The sequence below is a fragment of the Nyctereutes procyonoides genome, unplaced genomic scaffold, assembly GCF_905146905.1.
Source record: "Nyctereutes procyonoides isolate TBG_1078 unplaced genomic scaffold, NYPRO_anot_genome, whole genome shotgun sequence".
NCBI lineage: Eukaryota > Metazoa > Chordata > Mammalia > Carnivora > Canidae > Nyctereutes > Nyctereutes procyonoides.
Window position 1 is genome coordinate 33,372,413 of NW_026575126.1, and position 10,943 is coordinate 33,383,355.

General features: G+C 46.1%; 1 protein-coding gene across 1 annotated transcript; it reads left to right on the plus strand.

Annotated features, from left to right (window-relative positions):
* The first annotated feature begins 5,926 nt into the window (after nucleotides 1–5,926).
* Nucleotides 5,927–7,175, plus strand: PRMT6 (protein arginine methyltransferase 6). Its single transcript, XM_055340080.1, has one exon. The coding sequence runs from the start codon at nucleotides 5,977–5,979 to the stop codon at nucleotides 7,102–7,104; it is 1,128 nt and encodes a 375-aa protein (XP_055196055.1). The 5' UTR covers nucleotides 5,927–5,976; the 3' UTR covers nucleotides 7,105–7,175.
* Nucleotides 7,176–10,943: the final 3,768 nt, after the last annotated feature.

The following is a 10,943-nucleotide window of genomic DNA, read 5'->3' on the forward strand; positions in this document are numbered from 1 at the left end:
AAAAAAAAAAAAAAAAAAAAAGAATCTTGGTTTATTCACTTAACTTTGCTGTGCTTCTTCCACATACTTTGCACTGTGCTGGGCTCTAGGAAAGGAAAGAGAAAACAGTCTGTTTCCACCCTCAGGAGCTCCCAATTGTTGGAGGGGGTCATAGAACGTGAACCCTGGTTGACTGGAACTCCTGGGTTCACTTAGGCTCAGCTCTGCGTGGCTTCATTCTCAGAGTATTCACTTCTTGGATCCAGACTAGCAAAGTAGCCACTATTTGGAGTATGCTGCTTCACATAGCAGGGTTCAGAAACTCAAACATGACAGGTAACCTGTGCAGGTAACCTGTGCAGCTAGCTGCGTTAAAATTTTCTGCTCAGATAGGGTCACAGCTTTGTTCAGGACTTTGTTTCTGATTTGGTGCAGTCATCTCCACATGCCAGGAGCCACACCCCTAGTTCTCTGAGACATAGGCTTATTTGCAGACATTTCACAATATTCATGAAGCTCCAGTAGGAACACACCCACTGTCTCTTTATGCTGACTCATTTTCTCCAGCTGAAAGTATTTGTTTCCCTGATTGAAGTCCCCAATCGGTTGATTTTCGGTCAAAGGAAGATGGGGGGTGGGAATAAGAGAATGATTTGGACTAGGGCCCTCCCCAAGGTCAGAAAGCTTCCTCCGCTGGCCTCGAAGAAGTAAGCTGACAGGTTGTGAGAGAGCCGGGGCCAGAAGCCTCCACAAGCTGAAAGTAGTCCCTACATGAGAATCAGGAAGAGGAGGAAAACCTCAGTCCTACCTCAGCAAGAACTGTCTTCTGCCAACCATGTGAGCTTGGTAGAGAACCCCAAGCTCCAAAAAAGGAATGCGGCCAGGCTGAATATTGTGATTACAGCCTTGCAGAGGACCCAGGGAAGCCATCCCTCAACTCCTGACCTACGGACATTAGGAGATTAAAAAAAAAGAAAAGAAAAGAAAAAGAAAAGAAAAGAAAGAAAGTTTGGTGCTTTAAGCTGCTAAATTCGTAGTCATTTGTTACACAGCAATAGGAAAAAATAAACAAAAAAATAATAGGCCTTCCAGCCCATAAACTCCACCTGGCCTCACCCTGGTTCTGATACACCTCAAATTGTCTGATGTGATCCTTCACAAATTTCAGCATGCACCAGAATTACCTGAAGGGCCGTTGGAACAAGGAAGACAGACCCCTAGCCCAGGAGTTTCTAAATCGTTACATAGAGAGTGAGGTTCATGCTTGTGTGATTCTAACAATTTCCCAGGTGATGCTAACACTGTGGATCTAGAAACCACACTTTGGGAATCACAGGTCTACGGTGACTACATTTACGTCTCTGCACTTGAAATGTCCTCAGTAGCAAAATGCTATGAGATCATAAGCATCTGGTTGAAGCAACTGGTTGACTTTCTTTCATATTAAAGGTTTTCTTTAAAGAAAAAAGAGAGAGAAGAAGATCTTATTAAATGTTCATTAAGCTTAATACCTAATTTTCATTAAGCTATTCTCATTATTCCTGTGGCACTTGAGCAAATGCTAATCTCACAGATGTACTAATATGTTACTTCTCCCATATTATAATTTACATTCCCGGGATTTTAGTACTGTTTCCATTATAGTGGCATGATTTATAGTAGAAGTTGTTAAAATGTCATAACCAATATTTGTACTTGAATCTGTTAAGGTACCGCATTCTGTATTTTAAGAGGGCTCAATAAATTTAAGTCAAATTAATAATTATGGATTAAGTTCATAATATCTTTGTTGTGACTACCTAAACAATTCAATACAAACCTTTTTAAAAAGAATTAGACTTCTCACAATAACATCATCAGGGAGCTGTAAATTTGCTATTCGTCTGTTTTAGTAGTAGGTTGAATAGCTGGGCCAATACACCATGGAAAGACACTCTATACATCAAGAGAATAACATATATGTAGGCTTTTTATGTTTGATGTTCCAATTTGTTTAAATATAAAAACCACCACCTTTTGCCTTCATTTTCTACAAAGGATTTCTTTTTCTTTCTTTCTTTCTTTCTTTTCTTTTTTTTTTTTTTTTTTAGGTAGAAGTGCTCCTTTCTACGCTGACAGCTTCTAAGTAACTACAGAATGGTAAGAACTACATCACTTAATGAATATTCATACCAAAGAGATATTTATAACGTTTTTCATGTCATTGCTCCCTTACCCTTCCCCAACACACACACTTTGAGAATTACAATGACTTCTTGAAATCCTGAAGGAACTACCTTCAACTTTAATACAAAGCTTTAAAATACATTTTTAAACAGGTCTTCACATTAAAGAGGAAAGGAATTTGAAACAAGCATTTGTGGGAGGCAATTGCATCAGCAAACTCAAGAAAAAATAATACAGGGGAGAGAGCTGAGAATTAAAAGTGATCTAATAATTCGCTTAAATAAGGCAACATAGGAATCATAACTAACATCATAATAACAAAAATAAAAGCTCTGTGAAGGTAGAGATTTTTGTTTTTTGTTTATATCCTCTGTTTCTACAATGTTTAGTGCAGAGTCGAAGCCCAGAATATTTATTGAATAAATAAATAAATACATAAATGTGCGTGATGTAGAAAATCATGGTTCTCCCAGTCATACAAAACGCATGTATGATCCCATGTGCACTCAGGACCAACAATCAGGAATGTGGGAATGGTGCTGACTCCACCACAATGCAGTAGATTCTCAATATAAAAGTGAAAAATACAAAATCTTGGTTTTCAAATATCCACCACCTGGCATGGAAAGGCCAGATATGTAAGTGGCTGTGGTACAAAGGGGATAAGTGAAAAAAAGAATTACATGTAAGTGTTGTCAGTCACAGACTGGTTGAAAAAGCTACAAATAAATAGTAACATTTGAGCATTATCCAAAAATACAAGCCAGCGAGAGGACAAACCCAGAACAAAGTTACAGAAACGTACAAATTCACAGTGCTTTCAGAGAACAGCAAGCTGTGGATGTCAAACTTTGGAACCATAACCTAGAGCAAGCAAGAAAAACATATACAGTATACTTGACTGAAACCAGTGAGTATGGAAATAATACTCACCTTTTACTCATTTTATGCATTTGATATTTTCTATTTCCTTTTGCTTAATGCTGGTGAAGATGTATTAAGTCAATTTCAAGATACAGTTGTTTGAAAAACATGGAGTTTGAGCATCAAATGGATGTGGTGAGTAGACTACTGAAATGGAAACACAAAGAATGCCCTGACAGCTGAGCTCCAATTCTTCTCCCATCCACGTGGTTTGCTGGAGCTACACTCCTTAGAGGAGGACTATGATTTAAAGTCCTTTCCTACTTAAAGCACCTCAGTGAGGCAGAAAAGATGAGTAAAGAAATCTCTCTATATACCAAGCCAAGGCGCAGGAAGGGAAAGTGCCACAGGGCATTTCTTCTTTACTTTGGGCATAATGTCTAGTGCTTACCATTATTCTGTCTAGAAAGGTTAAGAGTGTTTGAAAACAAAACAACTCTCCTATCTAGGAGCATCCTAAAATCAATCTGTATCTGGATTTCTCTCTGAGTTTACTAGAGTCAAATTGTTATACTGAACTGCAAAAAAAAACCAAAACTCTTCTTCTTCCCCTGTGAATAGCTATTTCAGTGTTTCCACAACAGTCTTCCTTGAAGACTATTTACTGATCACTCTGTGTGTCAGGATCTGTTCTAGGCTAGGAAACTACAATAGTGGGGAAACAAAAGTCCAAGCTTCTTGGAGTTTATATTTTACAAAACAATAGATACACAAGTAAACACAGAAATTGTAAAAGCTATGAAAGAAATAAACAGTATCAGAAAACAATATATTTAAAGTAGCGAAGGAGGGCCCTTCTCAGAAGGTAATATTTAAGCCGAGACCTGATGGATGAAAGAAAGCCCCTGAAGTCAAGTACTAAGGGAAAAAACAAAAAAAAAACAAAAAAAAAAAAACAATGTTCCAGGCCCTAGAAGAGCGTAAGTGAAGACATGAGCCAGAAAGGCCAGCATATCTTGAGCCTGAGGAGCTGGGAAGAGTAGCATGAGATGAGATGGGAAGCTACTTGACGCTACTAGATTGTTTCAGTACCTAGAATGGGGAGTTAGTGGAGAATGGCTTGGTCTAACTTGGGTTTTTTAAAGCTCATTCGTATAGCTATGTGGACAACCGAATAGATAAGGGGCATGATGAGAAGCTAAGCCATGTCTTAGGAGACCGACTTCCAGGCAAGCAAAGATGGAAGGTTAGACTAGGGTGCTGGCAGTGGAGGAGAAAAGAAGATGGACTCAAGATGTATCTTGGAAGTAGAACCAACAAAACATATTCAGAATTCTCTTAAAAAAGAGACCGTAAGTACGTGAATCGAAAACTGGTTGGAGGAGCGAGTGCATTTAAAAGGGGAGGGAAAAGATTTGGAGGGAGGAAAGAATGGGAGAGGGGTGCACCGAGTTGAGTAGCAGCTTAGAGGTGTCGTATTAAAGCGACGGCATTTAGGCATTTACTGACGACTGACTCTCATCTCATAGCCTGCTCCGCACCTCGGTTTTCTTAAAACAAGGAATCAAACTGGGCAGAAAGACAAACTGTTTTGAAGACTTTTAGCCTTAAATGGTTGAGCCCAGGCCCCTGGGGGGGTAGGGGAGGGGAGGGGAGGGGAGATAATTTACCCGATGAAAATAATGAAGCAAGATTTATTTAACTAAGATCATTTTAGGGAGAAACAGTGGTTCTTACTCGGGCTGCACATTCAAATACCCCAGGGAGCTTTTAAAACTTCATGCGCGCGGGCTCCCGTGAAGCGGTTCTGGCTTGATTAGTTTGAGGTGAGACAGAGGCGTGGGTGTTCTCAAAGGCTGCACAGCTGAGGGTGCTGAGAAGCAAGAGGAGGGCCCTCGAAGCACGAAGCACGAAGCACGAAGCACGGCTGAGGATGTCGGGCCAATGAACCTATCCCATTACACGAGATTAACAGAGGGAAGAAAGCGGTGAAGGGACTTTGGTCCCCGGATACGGAATACAGGCCCGTCGGCTAAATGGACAGAATCCGAGACTACAGGGAAACAAAGTCAGTTGTTTTCAATGTCATTTTTTTTTTTTTTTAAGCTGGGAGGGAATTCTATTCGCACGGTGCTGGGAACACGGACACTCCTAGGGACACCGCACATACTTTCAAAGTGTATTTTATTTGTGCCGTGAACAACAGGGAGGGAAGAAACGAACCCCTGACGGCTGATGAAAGGGAAACAGAAGAGGAAAAATACCTCGTCCTCGTCCACGCAAACGACACGCGGGGAACAGGGCTGCCGCGGGGAAGCACCCGCGAGGCAGGCGGGCAGCCCGGGGCTCCGCGGCCCAGCGCCGCCTTCGGCCCGCGTGGGGCTCCCGCCCGGCGCCTGCCGCCCCCTCTGCCGGGTCTCTCACGAACGGATAAACAGGGTCTTTAAAAACGAAAACCCGAACAAGGGAGGAGGGACTGAGCCGTGGAGTTCCAGCGGCGCCCGCCCCGTCACCTCGCGTCCCCGTCACCTCGCGTCCCCGCGCTGCGGCCTGAGGGACTGCAGGGGGCTGCCGCCGCCAGGGGCTGGTCGCGGGGCCGCGCTCCTCGGCCGGCCCGGCCGCCCTTCCGGGGCCCGCGGTCTCCTCGCGGCCCAGGGCCGGTTCCCACCCGCGGGGCTTTCTTCGTGGCGCTCACACCGTGCGCACCGCCCCTCACCTCGGGGCGCGGCGGGCGCGGGCGGAGGCAGAGGGCAACGGAGGGGCTGAGGGAGAGGCTCGCGGAACTCCGGCGCGACGCGACCCCCCCCCCCCCCCCCGGGCTCCGCGGCGCGGCGGGGGCCGCGCTCCGGGCTTCTCCCCCCGGAAGTGGGCGGTGCCAGCCGGCACTACAAGTCCCAGAAGCCCCCGCTGCCCGGAGCCCGCGCGGAGCCGCGCAAGGCCCGCCGGGAGTCGGCCGGGACCGCCAAGATGTCGCAGCCCAAGAAAAGAAAGCTTGAGTCGGGGGGCGGCGGCGGAGGAGGGGAGGGAAGTGAGGAGGAAGATGGCGGAGCGCCGGAGGCGGCCCCGCCGCGACCCCGGAGGGCGCGGCGGGAGCGGGACCAGCTGTACTACGAGTGCTACGCGGACATCTCGGTGCACGAGGAGATGATCGCGGACCGCGTCCGCACCGACGCCTACCGCCTGGGCATCCTGCGGAACTGGGCCGGGCTGCGGGGCAAGACGGTGCTGGACGTGGGCGCGGGCACCGGCATCCTCAGCCTCTTCTGCGTGCAGGCGGGCGCCCGGCGCGTGTACGCCGTGGAGGCCAGCGCCATCTGGCAGCAGGCCCGCGACGTGGTGCGGCTCAACGGGCTGGAGGACCGCGTGCACGTGCTGCCGGGGCCGGTGGAGACGGTGGAGCTGCCCGAGCAGGTGGACGCCATCGTGAGCGAGTGGATGGGCTACGGGCTCCTGCACGAGTCCATGCTGCGCTCCGTGCTGCACGCGCGGGCCCGCTGGCTCAAGGAGGGCGGCCTGCTGCTGCCGGCGTCCGCCGAGCTCTTCGTGGCGCCCGTCAGCGACCAGATGCTGGAGCTGCGCCTGGGCTTCTGGAGCCAGGTGAAGCAGCTCTACGGCGTGGACATGAGCTGCCTGGAGAGCTTCGCCACGCGCTGCCTCATGGGCCACTCGGAGATCGTGGTGCAGGGCCTGTCCGGGGAGGACGTGCTGGCGCGGCCGCACTGCTTCGCGCGGCTGGAGCTGGCCCGCAGCGGCCTGGAGCAGGAGCTGGAGGCCGGCGTGGGCGGCCGCTTCCGCTTCAGCTGCTACGGCTCGGCGCCCATGCACGGCTTCGCCGTCTGGTTCCAGGTGACCTTCCCCGGCGGGGACGCGGAGAAGCCCCTGGTGCTGTCCACCTCGCCCTTCCACCCGGTCACGCACTGGAAGCAAGCGCTGCTCTACCTGAACGAGCCGGTGCCGGTGGAGCAGGACACGGACATTTCCGGAGAGATCACGCTGCTGCCCTCCCGGGACAACCACCGCCTCCTGCGCGTGCTGCTGCGCTACAAAGTGGGCGACCAGGAGGAAAAGACCAAAGACTTTGCCATGGAGGACTGAGCGCGGCCTCCTCCGCCGCCGCCGCCGCCGCCGCCCCCGCCCCCACCCCCACCCCCAGGCGGCCCGGCCCGGCCCGGCCCGCGGGGCGGGGGCGCAGGGGCCCGGAGCAGCGGCGGAGCCCGGCCCGCGGGTGGGCGCAGCGCCTCTCCGCGCCCTGCCTGCGCCCGGTTCCCGGGGGGGCCGGCGGACTGGAGTCTCCTCCTCCCAGGAGGTTCTCCCGGCGATATTTATTTAAAAAGTGAACCCCGAGGCCCCCAACGATGGAAACAGCTTGTTTATTACTGGGCCTCAAAAAGCATGTGGTACCAAGCACTTGTATTTCTGTTTCTTTCGTTTCGCGGGAAGGAAGCCAAACACAGAGGAAGGCTCCGTGCACATCCCTGACGTCTCCCACCCAAACCTGAAGCCAGGGAGAAGGCTGACGGGGTTTACCTAGACTCCATAAATTTCCACTATGACTTAAATATTATCTCTCCAGAGCCATATTCTTTCATTCTCGAAATTCCCTCCTTTCCTAGGTGCCTCTAGGCTTCAGTGCTTCTTCCTCCTTGTTTTTTTAGATAAACTTTTGCTTCTGGTAATGAGAGTGAGGAAGCAGTTTGAATTATCCTGTTCTTACACTTAACTACTTCCATAGGGTGCTAAAGTCGAACACATTTCTCCTTTTTGAGTAAAATAGGCCATATATAATTGTGCAGCATACCCCCCCAACATCAACAAGGCACATTTAGGAGAGAAACATCTGAAAGACAGTGAAGTAGTATGGGTTTTTTTTATTCTTGATTTTACTATTAAGATTTAACCAAGGCAATGTTTCGTGTATGTTACATAATAAAGTTTTGTGTGACTTTTATTAAACCAGTTGGCAGAAGGCTTTCTGAACCTGACCCAAGGGGTTTGTTCATCATATTGGGTAAATTCTTTAGGCTCTTTAAATTAAGGAAAATCTTTTCCCGGCTAGAGAAATGCACTCACTTAAACTCTCACTTGGGGAGATCATGTGATCTGGCCTACTTACATCAATTGAAATTTCCTTTTTTAGTGTTGTTGAGTTGTTTTTTTTTTTTTTTTTCTTTTTAGCTCAGCCAAATGTGAAAGTTGTGAATTTCGGAAAATCATTTGTAATGAAGTGTGAGTCATGTTATCAAATTTATTTCGCGGATGTTTCCCTCCTTATCCCTGTGGCAAATAAAACATTGGCATTCTATTTTTATAGATGAAGTAAGAAGTCTTGTGTACTGCGACTTAATAATGCTTTTGCCTTCTTAATATCGTCGGTTCTTAAGTGTTACAACCCTTTCGGGATATAGCTTCAGGGTAGTTTATGCTTAATGTATGTTTTTTTCTTCATACTGGTGGCTTTTGTATGCTGATAGAAAACAGGTGTGAGAAGTGGTCTTTGAAGTAATTCAGCATAGTTTTGTTTATTGTAAAGGAGTTTTCTCCTTTATTCATCGCATATTAAAGTACTGAAGTATTATAACCAATTTGCTAAAATGTGGTGTTAACACATGAGACCTTCCATTAGGAGAGGAAACATACAAAATCAATGACTTGACGAGATCCAAGCCATGACAGTGATAGTTGTCACCATTTTGATAGTTAACAGTCTGTGTAAATGGTGCAGTCATAGTAAAGTAGGCCTGATTTAAGCTGGAGGTATAAAATAAGTCCTTTTTATTTTTTAGGGTCAACTATATAAGATGAACGTTTATTTAGAATACTAATGTATGATTTTGGGTAGATTTCTGATGCTTTTTTTGACTTCCTATAACAATCCATTTGCTATGTGGGCAAACAAAAACATTCTGAATTCCAGTTTTTGAAATCCCTTTTATAAATGTGCAGATACTATGGAGTTCTCACCACCAGTATAAGCATGCAAAGAGAACACCAGTTAAAACCCAGTAATTATAGAAGCAAAAAGTCGGTATTTCATAATGAGGCAAGTAAGCTTTAATAATCCTTGTTAGTGTTTCCCAAAAGAAAAATGAATTCTCATAAAAATATAGCTATAAAAGCGATTAGTCAAGAGGCACCATAGCATACCGTTAAAAGCCAGACAGATCCTGCTGGAGCCTAGGCTTCACCACTGGAACTGTGTGATCTTGGGCAAAATACTTAACCTCTGTCTCCAGTGCTCTCACACCTGCTCCATGGAAATGTGATACGCGTAATACGGGGAATAGGGTAAATACATGTAGTTGATACACGCAAGCACATAGTGCCTGGTACACAGTAAGATCTCAGTGATTCCTAGCTGTTGTAATTACAGAAAACTATGGAAACCTGAAGCATTTGGACATTTGTAAAATGTGCTACAGAATAAATATTCAACATGTTGATTTTCTTGCAGGTCTTGCTTGGCAGTATCAGCATGGCTGTGTACGATGAGCAGTGTATAACGATACCAGGTGATCCAAAGGAACCCCAGGCCCTTAGGAGTGACAACACCTCCAGAAGGACGAGAGTGTGACATGCTCCAATATCCAGGCACTGTCCCTTCTCTGTGAACTGGCTCTGCCTACGGTCATTGGACCACAGGAAGAGCTGTCACCCCAAGGAGGGAAAAACATGGTGAAGTTCTGCTTGCTTTCTTCAGACAGCTTACATTTGTTTAGCACCTGTGAAACTTTCCAAATACTTACAATTCACTGGACCAATGGACATTTTATTGAGTATGCCAGGAAATAGTCATTGTGATAAGCACTTAGGATACAAACCAGTAAAACAGTTTTTGCTTCCAAGTGGGTATGTTCATAGGATAAACCAAAAAGGAAAATACATAAATGATAATGGGCTCCTGGGGATGCTGTAGGTGTTAGGAACGGCAGGTAATTTAATTACCCTCGCTTTACATACTTGGAAAAAAACAGATATTGAAAGTTTTGCCTAAGGTTACATAGCTAATTCTTAACAGTTGAACACAAGTATATCAGTTCCTACTCCCAAACAACCTCTTCGTTTCAGCAAGTTCCATTGGAGATAAAGGCCTCAAACAACCACCTTCAGTATATAGGATCTCAAGGTTGGCATTACTAGGCACTCATGAAATAGACCCTGAACCCGTTTCCCTAACAGGGCTAGCCAAGCATGGCATTCTTTCTGAGGCCCCCTGGAAACAATGCTCAGTGCAGTAGCAATGAAATAGATGAGCTTCTGCCATTCTGGCTATAGGTCCTAGCATCCAATGAAGCATTCACTCTAATGATTTAATAAACAACTATCTAACAAGTAAGCTCTATGATAAATAATGAAATGTAACCCGCAACTGAGATATAGTAGGAGAATAAAATTACCTACATCAGTAGTTTGCATACATTCTTTAGCCTGGAAAGTAGACGTCAGTCCAACTAAATCTCCCCTCTGCTGGAGCAAGGACAAGAAGCCAGCCCTTTAGTCAATTCTAACCTTAAAATTCCTCTCAAGCACAAAAGTGTTACTTATCACATAGATTATGAGATCCCCGGAGAAAAATGTGATGGTAAGGTAGAAGAAGATATAATGAGACTATTTCTCGAGATACTGTATTTGCTTCTAGGATAAGACATTTGAAAACAAAACAAAAATCTGGATCTAACTAAAGACAATTTTTTTTTTTTTTTTAAAGTAAGACATGACCAGTAACATTGGAATTGTGCTCCTTTGGGAGCTTTGATGATCACAGTCATTATTTCTGATAATACCTTGAAATGAAGACAAGATTTCAGTTGATTGGGTAGCCAGCCACCTTTTTAACTCTAAAAACAATCACTTATAACACACATTTAGAATACAGAGAGCTGTGAGGAAGGAAAATAGTCCTCCTTTCTCCAGGCTGCCCCCTGCACAAAAAAGAA

Coding starts and splice junctions, on each gene's coding strand:
- PRMT6 (XM_055340080.1), top strand. CDS start 5,977: ATGTCGCAGCCCAAGAAAAGAAAGCTTGAGTCGGGGGGCGGCGGCGGA.